This window comes from Oncorhynchus kisutch, linkage group LG9 (assembly GCF_002021735.2).
Source record: "Oncorhynchus kisutch isolate 150728-3 linkage group LG9, Okis_V2, whole genome shotgun sequence".
Taxonomy (NCBI): domain Eukaryota; kingdom Metazoa; phylum Chordata; class Actinopteri; order Salmoniformes; family Salmonidae; genus Oncorhynchus; species Oncorhynchus kisutch.
In genome coordinates, this window is record NC_034182.2 from 22,841,767 (window position 1) to 22,857,659 (window position 15,893).

General features: G+C 42.6%; 1 protein-coding gene across 4 annotated transcripts; it reads right to left on the minus strand.

Moving 5' to 3' along the window:
• Nucleotides 1-4,485: 4,485 nt before the first annotated feature.
• si:cabz01007807.1 (uncharacterized) lies at nucleotides 4,486-14,764 on the minus strand. 4 transcript variants are annotated; one of them, XM_020491347.2, is made up of 37 exons: nucleotides 14,502-14,763; nucleotides 14,214-14,282; nucleotides 13,471-13,536; nucleotides 12,857-12,913; nucleotides 12,702-12,755; nucleotides 11,575-12,546; nucleotides 11,403-11,468; nucleotides 11,225-11,281; nucleotides 11,004-11,048; nucleotides 10,833-10,892; nucleotides 10,627-10,662; nucleotides 10,434-10,505; nucleotides 10,290-10,340; nucleotides 10,147-10,206; nucleotides 9,990-10,046; nucleotides 9,815-9,910; nucleotides 9,672-9,722; nucleotides 9,516-9,581; nucleotides 9,324-9,410; nucleotides 9,099-9,161; nucleotides 8,924-8,989; nucleotides 8,768-8,824; nucleotides 8,607-8,666; nucleotides 8,467-8,526; nucleotides 8,222-8,320; nucleotides 8,085-8,135; nucleotides 7,900-7,962; nucleotides 7,690-7,788; nucleotides 7,540-7,599; nucleotides 7,309-7,374; nucleotides 7,107-7,211; nucleotides 6,947-6,997; nucleotides 6,787-6,867; nucleotides 6,259-6,333; nucleotides 6,096-6,135; nucleotides 5,916-5,973; nucleotides 4,486-5,759 (listed from the first exon to the last, which is right to left on the minus strand). In XM_020491347.2, exons 1-37 carry the CDS (start codon nucleotides 14,502-14,504, stop codon nucleotides 5,009-5,011), a joined length of 3,930 nt encoding a protein of 1,309 aa, XP_020346936.1. In that variant the 5' UTR covers nucleotides 14,505-14,763; the 3' UTR covers nucleotides 4,486-5,008. The 4 variants fall into 4 exon arrangements, with proteins under 4 accessions (XP_020346936.1, XP_020346935.1, XP_031688024.1 ...); XM_020491346.2 differs by having other exon boundaries at nucleotides 8,222-8,323; XM_031832164.1 differs by having other exon boundaries at nucleotides 8,222-8,323; nucleotides 9,324-9,581; nucleotides 14,502-14,764.
• Between the last annotated feature and the right edge of the window lie 1,129 nt (nucleotides 14,765-15,893).

A 15,893-nucleotide genomic window follows, 5' to 3' on the forward strand; every position in this document is an offset into this window, starting at 1 on the left:
GTCTATTTCCACAATTTCTCTTCTTAAAAACAGATTTTGAACCTAATCTTAACCCCACTGCTAACTTTATGCAGTGTATCGAGTGGAAACTGTTAGCTAGCTAATTTATTCTCATTTAAGTTAATTTATGTGCACAATCAACTAACTAGCTAGCTTGTCTAGCCTCAAACAGTTGTGATGATTTGGCCACAAACACAAATTACATTCACCTGAGGCTGTGTGATATGAGATCACTGAGATCAGGTCCTGGATGTGGGTAATGGCTAGAATGGATCTAGCTAACCCTAACCCTTGTCCTAACAACCTAATTATCCTAACCTGCTACATAAATTAACACACAAGCCATCCTACAATCTAAACTTGATGCCCTCAATCTCACACAAATTATCAATGAACCTACCAGGTACAACCCCAAATCCGTAAACATGGGCACCCTCATAGATATCATCCTAACTAACTCACCCTCCAAATACACCTCTGCTGTTTTCAATCAAGATCTCAGCAATCACCGCCACATTGTCTGCATCTGTAATGGGTCTACGATCAAACCACCCCTCATCACTGTCAAACGCTCCCTAAAACATTTCTGCGAGCAGGCCTTTCTAATCGACCTGGCCGGGGTATCCTGGAATGACATTGACCTCATCCCATCAGTAGAGGATGCCTGGTTATTCTTTAAAAGTGCCATCTTAAATAAGCATGATCCATTGAAAAAATTTAGAACTAGGAATAGATATAGTCCTTGGTTCTCTCCAGACCTGTCTGCCCATGGCCAGCACAAAAACATCACGTGGCGTTCTGCATTAGCATCAAATAGCCCCCGTGATATGCAACTTTTCAGGGAAGTTAGGAACAAATATACACAGGCAGCTAGCTTTTTCAAACAGAAATTTGCACCCTGTAGTACAAACTCAAAAAAGTTATGGGACACTGTAAAGTCCATGGAGAATAAGAGCACCTCCTCCAAGCTGCTCCTCCAAGAGGCTAGGAAACACTGTTACCACCGATAAATCCACTATAATTGAGAATTTAAATAAACATTTCTCTACAGCTGGCCATGCTTTCCACCTGGCACCCTCCACAGCAACCCGCCCAAGCCCCCACCATTTCCCCTTCACCCAAATCCAGATAGCTGATGTTCTGAAAGAGCTGCAAAATCTGGACCCCCACAAATCAGCCGGGCTAGACAATCTGGACCCTCTCTTTCTAAAATAATTTGCCAAAATTGTTGCAACCCCTATTACTAGCCTGTTCAACCTCTCTTTTGTATCGTCTGAGATTCCCAAAGATTGGAAAGCTGCCACGGTCATCCCCCTCTTCAAAGGGGGTGACACTCTAGACCCAAACTGCTACAGACCTATATCTATCCTACCCTGTCTTTCTAAGGTTTTCGTAAGCCATGTTAACAAACAGATTACCGACCATTTCGAATCCCATCGTACCTTCTCTGCTATGCAATCTGGTTTCAGAGCTGGTCATGGTTGCACCTCAGCCACTTTCAAAATCTTAAACGATATCATAACCGCCATCGATAAGAGACATTACTGTGCAGCCGTATTCATCGACCTGGCCAAGGCTTTCGACATTCTTATTGGCAGACTCGACAGCCTTGGTTTCTCAAATGATTGCCTCGCCTGGTTTCCAACTACTTCTCTGATAGAGTTCAGTGTGTCAAATCGGAGGGCCTGTTGTCCGGACCTCTGGCAGTCTCTATGGGGGTGCCACAGGGTTCAATTCTCTGTATACATCAATGATGTTGCTCTTGCTGCTGGTGATTCTCTGATCCACCTCTACGCAGACGACACCATTCTGTATACTTCTGGCCCCTCTTTGGACACTGTGTTAACTAACCTCCAGACAAGCTTCAATGCCATACAACTCTCCTTCCGTGGCGTCCAATTGCTCTTAAATGCAAGTAAAACTAAATGCATGCTATTCAATCGATCACTGCCCGCACCTGCCCGCCCGTCGAGCATCACTACTTTGGACGGCTCTGACTTAGAATACGTGGACATCTACAAATACCTAGGTGTCTGTTTAGACTGTAAACTCTCCTTCCAGACTCACATTAAGCATCTCCAATCCAAAATTAAATCTAGAATTGGCTTCTTATATCGCAGCAAAGCATCCTTCACTCATGCTGCCAAACATACCCTCGTAAAACTGACCATCCTACTGATCCTCGACTTCGGCGATGTCAACACTCTACTCAACAAACTGGATGCAGTCTATCACAGTGCCATCCGTTTTGTCACCAAAGCCCCATACACTACCCACCACTGCGACCTGTACGCTCTCGTTGGTTGGCCCTTGCTTCATACTCGTCGCCAAACCCACTGGCTATTGGTTACCTACAAGTCTCTGCTAGGTAAAGCCCCGCCTTATCTCAGCTCACTGGTCACCATAGCAGCACCCACTCGTAGCACATGCTCCAGCAGGTATATCTCACTAGTCACCCCCAAAACCAATTCCTCCTTTGGTCACCTTTCCTTCCAGTTCTCTGCTGCCAATGACTGGAACGAACTGCAAAAATCACTGAAGCTGGAGACTCATATCCCCCTCACTAGCTTTAAGCACCAGCTGTCAAGAGTAGCTCACAGATCACTGCACCTGTATATAGCCCATCTACCTCATCCCCATACTGTATTTATTTATTAATCTTGCTCCTGTGCACACCAGTATCTCTACTTGCACATCTACCATTTCAGTGTTTAATTGCTATATTGTAATTACTTTGCCACCATTACCTATTTATTGTTAACTCCATTATCTTACCTCATTTGCACTCACTGTAATATAGATTTTTGTTTTCTTTTTTTCTACTGTATTATTGACTGTATGTTTTGTTTATTCTATGTGTAACTCTGTGTTGTTGTATGTGTCTGCTTTGCTTTATCTTGGCCAGGTCGCAGTTGCAAATGACAACTTGTTCTCAACTAGCCTACCTGGTTAAATAAAGATGAAATAGAAAGAAAAAAAAAAAAAGTTATCCCAACCTGCTAGGTAAAGTCAAATCTGTTAATTTGACAAAAACTGGATCTCTTCTATTCATGAGGACCCTGGACGATTGTGCATGAATGATTTCCATCGTTTTTCCTTCTTTGTGTGCATGTCACACAAGCTCGTCCATATAATAGCATGAATTTAAAATTAATAACTTCGGCTGTGAGTGAAGGAAAAAAATAATCTGCCTCAGACAATTCATGGAAAAATGTAATGGATATTTTTGGCACAAATGTGATAACGAAAGTGTATTTTTGAAAATGGACTTACTATGGGGACATCTATAGGAATTGTCTTTCTGGGCTCAGCGTTAGTTAAACTGAAGTACTGTCAGTCTCCTCTGTGTACATGAGATGGCCTGCTTCCCAACTGAAACCCTGGGGCCATGACCTGACCAAGGTCCAGGTTTCTGGTCTGGAAGCACTCTTTTGACTGCACCTACAGTATTGCTTCGGTACTGTAGTTTAACTGAATCACAGCCGAGAAAGACAATTCCCATTGACAGCGCCAAAAGAGATTTCAAATCTGAAAATTCCTAATAAGACACTTTAATAATCAACTTTGTGCACAAAACATCCATTAAATTCAAATTCAAATTGTCACCGAGGCAGATTTGTTTTCCATCACTCACAACTGAAGATAATAACATTTTATATTCCTGCTCTGAGGTAATGACCCCAAGTAGCCAGGGGAAGTGCTGGTTGGCTTGTTCAGCTGTCCACGTGCTCAGACAGAGTTCTGGGAGCATGCAGGTGGAATAATCCCAGTCAGAAAAATGTCAGCTATCACTAAATGGCGTATGCTAACGCGAGTAGATTAAATTGAAAGCAAGTTTGGCTATTACAATGAGACAGATATTTGTGAAGCATTCGGTTGGCGTTTCCACTCATTACCAAATATGGTAATGAGAGGAAGCCCAGTGGGCGGCAGTGAGAGAAGATGGAGCGAGATGGATTTTGGGGCGACGTTATGCAAATGTCCTCATCGATCAAATACAGTTCCTTGACCCTTTGTCAAATATATATATTTTAAAGCTTTGTTTTGGAATGCAAGGTCAAATTGATATATTGCACTTCAGAGTATGCATTCCCAAACAGAAATACGCAAATGCATGCCAGTAGGACCTCGCTAGCTCATGCTTGGCTCTGCCACCCTCCTTGTTCTGCCCACTATGATTCATTTGTTCCCATTGGAAACGTCTGTCGGTTAGTTATACACATATTTTGTCTAGTTCTTATTATAACTCAGTGCACCTGGTTCACTCCCATGAGTCAGCCCGGTTCCAAACGAAATGTAGCAACTTTCAGCCGGTGCAAAACACGCCTTCACGGACGCCTGGGCGAGATTAATCGAACCCTCTCATTAGTTACACTCCCGAGTTGGGTATTTCCAATTTGATGAAAAAGACGTGGATAAAATACTGACATTTACATCAGTAACAATCAAGGTTGAAATGTTCAAAGTGAAAAGTTTAACAACCAGTTCAAATGCATAATTATCTTTATTAAACACAATTCGAATAGCTGCCTCATTGCGCTATTAGTTATCATCAACATTGCACATTTCATTTGGTTACAGTATAAATAACCTATTTATTAAACGTTGAAATATATACTCTGTTTAAAATAATAGCTAGATTAGATCCATGGCTACATGGTATATCACATGAGTGTAGCCTAAGCTAGTTATAAACACGTATCCAAGATCTTAGGCCTACTACTTCACAATTCAGTAAAGTCATACATACAAGTTCTTTGTAAGTAAAAGCTTATTATGCTGCATAGTTGTCCAAATTGCAGAATGCAATCAGAGTTTGTAACTGAATTTATTACAAGGCAAATGTTCAGTTTCTCCTTTTCGTTTAAAGAGGAACAGGAAAGTTGGGAAAGTCCTCGTTAGGTTTAGGTAAAAAATATCAAGATCTTGAAAACAAATCCTCAGCTTGGGCAGTAATGGGGGGCCATGAGTTGCATAAGACACGTTGCATTGTGGGAGTTGAACTGTTTCATATATTGCCATTAGCATCCTGCAGCTCCTCCCTGATAGCATTCAGCTCCATCAGGCTCTCGTGCAGCACCTGAGCTACTTGCCTAATCTTAAACACCACCTCTTTCTTAAACCCTTTCTTTAGCTCACGAGAGTCCTTGGTGAAGTATTTATCCATTCCTTTGAAGAGGCCCCTGAGGGCCACGGCAGCTCCTTCTGTTACCTCTGTGGCCCTCAACACAGGTCTATCCACTAGGCTGACCATTTGAACGGCCCTGCGGACCTCCCAGTCTCCAGAGTAGTGCTGGGTTCCTCTCCGGAGGAGAGGATGCCCCCTGAGTCTATACAGCCCCTCGCACACAAACCTCAAGATCTTCACCAACTCCTCCATCCTCGCCTCATAATCCTCCAGAACCACCTCCACTTTCTTCCTGTCCTGCATGTTGTTCACGTTGTCCGAGATGGTCGCCGATGCCGACGTGATCCCTCCGGCCGCTGCCACTCCGACGCCCACAGCCGTGATGATGAGCGAGGCGCCGAAGGTGAAGGGGGCGAGGGCCAGGCCGACGATGGCCGCGCCGCCCCCGACGGCGGCGGTGGTGCCGCCGGTGATGTTGCCAATCTTGGCCTTCTTATGGAAGGAGGTGATGTCGTCGGCGAGGGCATAGAGCTTGATGACGTACTGCCAGAGGACCTCGGCACGCTCCGTGAACACCTTGTTGAAGACACTCAGGCCGCGGTGCACCTTCTCCGCCAGTAGGGTGAATGACCTTAAGGGGGAGGGGGGAAGAGAGAGAGAGAGACAGAAGGACATGGCAAGAGGGAGAGGAGCGAGAGGGAGGCAGAGAGAACAAGTATTCAAACATCAGCAATGTTTCACGAGATTGACTACTGATTACGTTGTCATCACCACAAAGAGGACATACCTAGTCTCATCGTCCTTCACCGTCTTGTCTTCATCATCTGAAGGCAGCTCATCCCATTCTGAGGCACAAGACAATTCCCAGATTACAAACTGTGTGTGTGTGTGAACACATGCGTGTGCATGCATACGTGCTTGTGAGTGCATGCACATGTGTATGTGTACGCACGTGTGTATGACTCACGTTCCACAGTGTTCCACCACTCCATCAAGCTGTCAGTGTCCTGTGAGACGGAGAAACGCTGATATCTTTGGACATTGCTTTCACAGTCACATTTTCAAACTGTTACCATTGAAATAGGGCAGATGGTGATTTGTGAGCGACATTTGACTCGTCAAATACTGACCCCCTCTTCCTCCTCCTCCTCATCCTCCAGACCGTCTGCAAGCTGTTCGTCAATCTGAGCAGAACGCCACTCAGCCTGAGAGAGAGAAGAGGGGACAATGTGAGAAAGAAGTGAGAGGGAGTAGGAGAGATTGCTGGTTGAGTTTGAATCTATTTGCTGTGCATACCTTATTATCCTTACAAAGGGATAGTCTGCACTGCCTTTTATGAGAACCATGGCCTTTGCCAGCTTTCCCTCCCCCTGAGGCCTAAAAATCCCTTACAGTATGCAGCAGATCCGGTTCAGTTACATGACCGACGGGAATGTGCCACACAAGACAGAGACAGAAGCCAGCCAGACCCAGACCATAGTTGTCGACAACAACGTGGGTGTGTGTGGCTTTTTTTATTTTTTTAAGCTATTATGTTAGTCATACAACACCGATCAAGACAACTACCCATGGTTTTCAGTCGTTTCAGGTCTGTCTCCAATATAGGACAATGATTCAGCACAAATGTACATGTTGGATGTGTTCTTGTATGGGTGTACCTCTGCAGCCTCTGAAAAGTAGTAGTCACTAGATGTGGCTCCTGGTGGGTACTCGGTCATCCTTTCATCTCTCGCTTTAGTCTGAGAGAGAGAGAGAGAAACCAACACTAACATCTGTAAACATATGGCAGTAACACCACACACACACACACACAATTACCTTAGTTTCTTTGCGATGCTTATGAGGGGCTTTAAATTTGAATGATTTCTTCTGTAGAGGAAAGATGGGATATAGATTAACAGCGGGTTAAAGAAAAAAAAATAAAAAAATAAATCACACAGTAAATGAAGAAAGGATGTTTATAAAGTAGTAGCAGTACCGGTTTGCAGTCTTCTATATCATCCTGTCCATAATCATCTCCATGCCCTCCTGCTGAGAAGAGATCCGACCTCCTCTGAGAAGTGTCATCGTCCAGAAAGCCCTCCTGGAAAACATACCACAGGAATGTCAACACTCTTCCGCTGACAAAACGTAAAGTGCGCACAAAAGCCGTATCTTTGGACCAATAGAAATGCCCTCACATGGGATGCTCGTCGAGGTGTGTAGCGCTCGGAACCAATCTGTGACTTTTCATATGGAAACATTTCCTAGAATAAAGGAATGAAAGTACACAGACCTGTTTTAAAACTAATACAGATGTTCTTTATAGGCCAATAATGGCAAATGTAAATCTGTTAAGAGAAATATAAAAATCGACACATTCTCTAATAAAACAGACACACTCAGAGGGCCTACACAAACATAATAATTACCTGGATTTGGCTCGACTTGCGCCGACTTGCAAGGTGGTTCTTAAATTTCGATGGTTTCTTCTGTTAAAGAGAGGACATTTAGAGCACGAGTGGGATCCATCCAAAGCTTAAGAGGAGAAAGTTCTACTGTGTAAAGGAAAAGAGAAGTACCGGTTTCCAGTCTTCCATCTCGTTCTGTTCATCTTCTATCTGTCCAGCATAGAAGAGATCTGCTCCCTTCTGAGGCACATCACTGTCCAGAAAGCCCTCCTGGACAAAAACAAGAGACACGTGTTGAGTCCCAACTTATAAAGTATCTAACTTGTAAATAGACAGCGCATTCAAATGTGCTCACATGGGAAAACAGAAAAATTGGCAAACCTCTGATCTCCTTTGTGGGGAGTACTGTTGTGTGCTACTAGTCTGAGAATTCTCCTCAGCGCTCTGTAAGAATGAAAAATAATGCACCAACATTCACAACTTGATCATCTTGTTTGATAAAGAAAAACAGTATTTTCCAAAAATTATAAAGCACAACCACACAGAAACCAACAAAAAAACCTTACCCCAGATTTCCGACGATTCATATGTAGGAGTTTTAATTTGAACGGTTTCTTCTGTAGGAGACAACGTTTATCATGTCATTAGGTTAAATAAAGAGCAGACAGAGGAAGTGAGGGATGTGAAAGAAAGAGGGAAGTACCGGTTTGCAGTCTTCCATCACATTCTGTTGATATTCTTCTACCGCTCCTGCTGAGGAGAAACCTGCCCCCTTCTCAGGCAAGTAATCATCCAAAAAGCTCTGCTGAAAGAAAAACATTCAATAAATCAAACATTTATACTGTCATTTGACATTTTCTTTGTACATTGAACAGCATAGACTAATTTGAGTTGGCACAAATACTAACACAACTACACAGACAATTACGACACAGACACGCATCCAACCTTGGGGTGTGACTGCGGGGTGTAGCCTTTCACTTCTTCGGTTTCCTCAAAAATATTAACCTACAAAAGAATAAACAAATGTTGACTGTACATACAGTAGTACTGTGTACATAGAGTACACGCATAGAAACTCACAGTACCTTGGACTCCTTGCGTGGTGTATAACCATGGGCACCTTTAAGTTCATCAAGAGGTTTCTCCTAAGAAACACATAATTACTGCATATGGACAAGTGAAAATGTGTATAGAAACGAACATATTGTGTTTGTCACAAGTATTTCTACACACAGTATATACATACATGAATCATCTTTGAACCTCTGCGAGGTGTGTATTCATGAGCGCCTGTTGGTTCATCCTGGGAATTCAACAACAAAACATTCTTGCCGTTATATCAGTTTTTGCATGAATACAAAAGCATGTGCATTTCGCCTACTGTACACGTTGCCCTCCTTACCTTTTCGAGGCAGATTGCGAACCCTCTGTGAGGCACAAACTTAATTTTGACACCTTTACTTTTTTTCTGTGCAGAAAAACAGATGGAAACAGTCTCAATGATAGAAGTTTGATACATTTTTCATACGAAACAGTTGTCAACTTCCTAAACGTGTTAAGCATGAGACAAAGCATACAAATCCACCCGTCCCATCACGTTCCTCTGGCTCCTCTTCAGAGTTCTCATCCAAACCCAGGGCCTGTTAAACGACAAACCCATATGGGGTGTTCCACAGGGATCAGTGTTAAGACTGCAACTTTTGTCAGCACAACATTTATACAATAAAAGCGGCAGTGGTTTTGATGAGTAGTCTTTCATAACAAAAAAAACCGAGAAATATAGACATAAAGAAGATAGGTACCTGTTTGGAGTCTTCTTCATCTTCATTCTCCCCTGCAGATATGAATCCTACTTCCTTCTGAGGAAAGTCATCTTCTAGCAAGCCCTCCTGGAAAACACACCACAGGAATATGTCAACACAGATTTTGTACACCAATATATTGCTCTTTTTGTTTACAAACACACAGATATAAAAATATATATATATATATACATTCGCTCTATGTTGAGGCAAATGTAGGCCTGAAGCTTTTTCAAGATGGTCAGCTGAAAACCGATCCTAAAAGAAAAAAAGAAAAGAAAAAGTTATTCCAAGAAATGTTAAATTATTTTTAAACACCCCTTCCCTAAATTATATGTTCAATTATACCTTAGATCCTCTGCGATTCACAAGGGGCATTTTGAATTTGAATGATTTCTTCTGTTAAGGGGAAGGAAGTTCAAACAATTACAATACTAAATGAATGAAATTCACACAAAGTCTTTCAAAACTAACTGGTTAAAAAGAAATACCGGCTTGCCGTGCTCCATGTAATTCTCCTTATCTTCGTAATCTGCAGAGAAGACATCTACCCCTTTCTTTGGGAAGTCTTCATCCAAAAAGCCCCCCTGGACAACACGTTAAAGTAATTAATACTGTATTAAAACGTCTTAATTCATTACAATCTTTACACAGGAACACACTCACCTTTGACCTCCAACGGAGACTATTGCTCTCTCCATCCTTGGATTCCGAAAATCTCTCCTAAACCAAAAAAATGACATTAAAACATTGACAATAAAGCATTTCCATATAGCTACCTACACAATCACACATACAATTAATCAAAGATAACAGTCCTCACCTTTGATCCTCGACGTAGTGTGCCGCTGTCACTATCCTTCAGGTCTTCAGAATATTTATCCTGTAGAATAAAAACATGTTTATTGACTACAGCAGCAGAGCATATATACATTATTCATAAAAAAAAAATAAAGTTTGATTTACCTTTGACCCTCTTCTGGAAAGAAAGGATACCTTGAACGTCCTCCCCCTTTTCTGAAAAAAAATAAAAAAAGGAAAAAGTTGAAAACAAAAGGATATAAATGTAGAAACAGACAGAACGAATACAAATAAGAGTGTGAGACGTACAGTCTTCGCATGTTTTCCGGCGCCATTCTCTTCCAGTTCTTCTATACTCCCCCCATCAGAGTCTGACGCCACCTGAGATAGGAGAGAGCGAGATGAGCGAGGAACAGAAATAGCACCACACAGTCACACCTTCAGTATCAATTGACCACCACTAAGCACACATTTGAGAAAAACTGTGATGTGGTGACTTTACCTTCATCGACTCCCTCCTAAGCCTCAGTTTGCCAGACTGGCGAGGGGAAAAGATAATCAAACAGTTGATTAACTTTTAGGCTAGTCAATGTACAATAGATTCATGTTAAATAAAATACAGTAATGTTAGGGTAGGAGTGTGGCAAGGAGTTGATCATTTCATGCAAACAATGAACGTGTAGAAAAAGCCATTAAATGAGTTCTTACAGGTTTCCAGTCAGGATTGAGCTCAGGACTGTTTTCAGGCCAATCCTCCACACATATCTCCTGTTTTGGGTTTAACAAAGTAAACCCAGTTCAGTACACACAGCAATAAGACAGTCACAAGAAAAAAGTTCAACATTCATTCTGTCCAAGTGTTGCCCCTCTAGTACATACCTGGCCAGTCAAAAGAATGTTCTCAAAAACCTCCACTTCGTTGTCCTGTAAAACCAGAATGTTATTCTCAGATCAACAGAGAGAGAGAGATGACATGTTCCTACACGACACCGTCTTGTCTACTGAAAGTTATAGAAAAATTCTGTCATTTAAAGGTTGTTCAACTGATTGTGGTAGGAATAGACTTAGTATGTATAGACTTACTTGGCACAGAAACTTACCTGAGCGGTATTCTTCGTTTGAGGGCCTGGTTTAGGATCTGGTCGCTCAGCTTCGGTCTAAAGACATAGCAGAAACCCAATGAGATACAAGTGAATCACAGACAGGCATTACAATAATTGGTATGCTTACATACATGGAGAAAAAGGGACAAATAAAAAATGGTGGAGGTGTTCTTACACGACTCGGTAACTTGGGCTGTCTTTTTTGAGGTGGTGGTTTGGGAGGGCTGTTGGAGGTCTTCACCTGAGAGGTCACAACATGTCACTCTTTGCAGTGTTGGAAAGAGAGGTCACACAGATATCAAAGACTGTACGAAGACGTGAGGAAAAAAAGACTTGTAGGTAACTACCTGGGGGGTACCATTGAAAGCCTGCGTGGCGGACAGGGATCTGGCATGGAGGGTACCATGTTTCATGGCAGTAGAGGTGGGTTGGAGAACATGTTTGGTTCCGTGAGGGGTCATCAGTAAGATATCATACTGTTCATCAGAGGGTGTTGCAAGGTTGAAATCCTGCGTGATGGAGAGTGATGCATTGAAGAGCTCAGCAGTCTTCTCAAAATCTGACCCTGAGAAGACGTCTGTTTTCTGCCCTGGCGAAGTCTGGAATAAAGGTGTGGACTGCTTGACTGTAGAGTCAGTACTGAAAGAAGCACTCTGAAAGATGTCACTGGGTGAGGAATGGAAAATGTCCCATGTCCTGGAAGGCAGGGGCTGAAAGATGTCTGGTGTCACATTGGAAGAGGGAATTTGGAAAGGGTCATTAGACCTAATAGGCGTGGCTTGAATGAGATTGGGAGTGTCAGAAGGAGTGGATTGGAAGGGGTCCTTTGGAATGGACAAAGGGGCTTGGAAAAGGTCATGTCCCTTGGTGGGAGGAGCATTGAATAGGGACTCTCCCTTGGTGGGAGGAGCATTGAATAGGAACTCTCCCTTGGTTGGAGGAGCTTGGAATGGGTTTGGTGTTTTTGAAGGCTGAGTTTTGAATAGGTCCTGTTGGTTCGAAGGAGTTGCCCAAAGCTCCAGTCTTTCAGCAGGTGTGACAAATAAAGGACTGTGGCTCACATTTGGTGTGTTTTGAGTTAGGGCCGTTGTTTCGAAGAGATCCGGTGACCGTCTTTCAGACATGGTTTTGAAGATATACGTAGGCTGGTCAGACGGTGTGGTCTGAAGGTTGTCGCCTGTCTGTTTGTCAGGTTGGAGGCCATCTGGTGTGCTCCGGACGTCAGGCGGAGGAGTAAAGACGGTGACTAAACTCTGCCCACGTAGAACCTCTGAATCCTGATTCTTCGTGTCCCCGTCAATAGTCACACTGCTGGATTCCTGTAGGTTAAAAATGAACTCATGGTGTAAGCAATTTGACACATCAGTCAAACAAAACAGTCATTGTCAATAGTATTGCACATATGTGTCATACCACCATACAAATGGAAGGCTAGAGATCTGGTGGAAATGCAATGTCGCTGATAAAGACTCACTTTCATATAAGAGTAGAATGGATTCTCTTTTGACAAGCTACGATTGATTCCATTCTGAGAGAGAACGAGATTAAAGCATAAAATTGGGTAACAAATAAATGGACATTGTTTAAACATTTACCATTGCCAGTTGCCCTATAATAATTCATTCTAACCTGCTTCAGGCGAGTGTCAGAGGAATCTCTGGATTCTGAAGTGGAGGGGATAGGAGTCTGAAAGAGAATGTGGAAGATTTCAAAAAGAGTGTTATGATATCCCTTCTATGAGCTTGTGTCCCCCAAGCCGCCCCGTCTCAGCCGCCAGTATCTATGATGCAATAGCCTCAAGTATCTATGCTGCAATAGACTAGTGTCCTGTGTGAATTTAAGTATGCTCCCTCCTAATTCTCTTTCTCCCTCCCTCCTGGAGGACCTGAGCCCTAGGAACATGCCTCAGGACTACCTGGCCTGATGACTCCTGGCTGTCCCCAGTCCACCTGGTCATGCTGCTGTTCCAGTTTCAAACTGTTCTGCCTGCGGCTATGGAACCCTGACCGGTCTCTTTCCCCCCCCCCCCCCGATACAGCCAGAAGAACTGGCCCGCCCTCAGAGCCTGGTTCCTCTCTACGTTTATTCCTAGTTTCCAGGGAGTTTTTCTTAGCCACCGTGCCTCTCCATTGCCTGCTGTTTGCTGGGTTTCTGTATTAGCACTTTGTGACATCTGCTGATGTAAACAGAGCTTTACAAATACATTTGATTTTGATTTGAGATTGTGTGTCAGTGTTGTTTACCCTGTATTGTTTGCGGAAGGGACTCTGGGAAACTCTCCTCAGCATCCCCTGTAGTCTCATGATGCTCTGAAATAATTTAAAAACAAATATTAAATATGACTCCATGAATGAATTCCTATAGGTAAAGCTTTCTTGTTTGTCTATACTCTAAGTGTATACAGTGCTTGCTTGTCTACTGTGTCTACAGTGGATAATTAACCTTGTGTTGTGTACAAAAATGGTCAGGAAAACTACACCAGACAACCTAACAAGGAGCTGTACAAATTACACACCCTGATAGTATCGGGAGGTGGGTTGATTTCTCAGGCTGTTTCGCAATATTCTTAAAAGGGTGATAGAGTACATAGGTATCAAAAACACCTGACATCACAAGCAACATCATTTCTCAATCAACTGCCCTGAAAGAATGTCAGACAGAATGCCATGCCAACACAGTTCCTGAGCTACAGCTCATGAGATTAAAAAGAGCTCTCTATATTAATAAGTATTCACATACTGTAGGGCCTACTACTGTACTTTGTGGCTAAAAACCTGACGACATACTTTGTACAGTAAGTTCAAGGTTTAAAATATGCATAGTCAATAAGCTTTATTTTAGGGCACCAAGAGGTGAGAGGAGTTCAACTGAGGTATTGAACAAACGCATCTCAAGGCTAAGTTCATCTTTAGAACCACGATATGGTTCTAACGATAAACTTCGCTTCATTATGCTTTTGGGAAACCTGTCCCAGATTCTTACTCACCGGTCTTCTCTCCCCCAAAAAACCCTCCACCGGCTCACTCTGTGCCCCTTCCCTCTCCTCCTCCTTATCCTGACAGAGAAAGAAGAACACATCAACATACAATGGAGTTTGATCTTCTTGTAAGAAAAGTAAAGTGTTGGACGTTCTACTCTTATTGAACTGAAATCATCTTTTAGAATTATTCAAGAGTTCGAAGAGTTGTGATTTGACGCAAACGCACGTGTCCGTAATAATTCCATGGTAGGCCTATCACTTATCATGAAAACATTTAAATTAGTTTGATCTCACCATGGTTGCTGTGTTGATATCCGATCCAGTAAGCTATTGTCTGCACTAAACGAAAGTTTGCACTGAAATGCACTCGGTAGTTGCCAAACTAGTATTTCCAACCGCGCGACTTGGCAAGCGGTCCACGCTGCGTGTACTGGTGATTGGATGATTGATGGACAGAATACGTAGGCGTGTTTGATTTCCCTCCCCTTCCCTTCTTCATCCAAGCGATAAAATGCGACCGGACCAGTTGTCCTCGCCACAAGGAGAATGTACGGTCAATGACGCGCACAGGTGTGTTGTGCTCCTATACATTGGTGAAAGAATGTATATACCTATTAGCTAGTACGCCTAAAACTACAGGGGGCTTGTACATGTGTGTGCGCATCTGTGTGTGCGCATCTGTCTGTCCGTCTCTCCATCTGTCTTTAATGGTCCCTATGTCTAGGAGGGGGGGTCAAACGTGTGTTCATTTGAAATGGAGTCAGTGATTTAAGTTGATGTTGGATGGATGTGTAGATACATGTTGTTCTCTGTGTGTGTGTGTGCCTGCATTATTTATCAGAGAGAGAGAGAGAGTGTGTGTGTGTGTGTGTGTGTGTGTGTGTGTGTGTGTGTGCGTGCGTGCGTGCGTGCGTGCGTGCATGCCTGTATAATTTCTCAATGAAACCTGTTTAGGGCAGTTTTCATAGTGTCATTACATCATTGAATTCTAGCTCTATCTCTGAAAATATGCAATTATTTTTATGTATTGCAAATAACTTGGGTGAAGTAAAATGTAAATTTGCATTGCAATATGAAGTCACATAATTTGGTTCTCTACATAAAGTACCACTTTTATATTACAGTATATTAGCCCCGATGACATTTTCTACGCATGAGTTTAGCTAGCCAACGTCACCATGACATCGCCTACAAGTGTGATTGGGGATTTCTATTGGAGAAGCGTCTTAATACTGTACAGTCAAAACGGCTCAGTGCAGTCAAAAACGTGTTTTCCTGTTTATATATATATATATATAGAATAATACTTTGAAAACTTGAAAATTATGATAATGCCCTTTTAGTGTAAGAGCTCTTTGAAAAGATTGTCTGAAATGTCTGCCTGTTTTGGTGGGATGGAGCAGTACATTAGTTAATAAACCAACGAGAAAGTGAGTTCCAAACCTCTCTGTCAATAACAGCTAGTTTTCAGTTTTCCCCTCCCCACCCAGACCACTGCCAGACAGTCCAAGCAAAGTTCTTGCTTGAGAAATTGTTCTTCGCTAAAATTTTTGTTTCTTTTAGATTTTTTGTTGTTGAAAATCCCAATAAGGTACTTAATTAATTGTTACCCAGTAATGAGATAATAATGGCTGCATTGGACATTTAATCGAGACAGAATTAGTTTCAATTGTCTCAAAACATTTA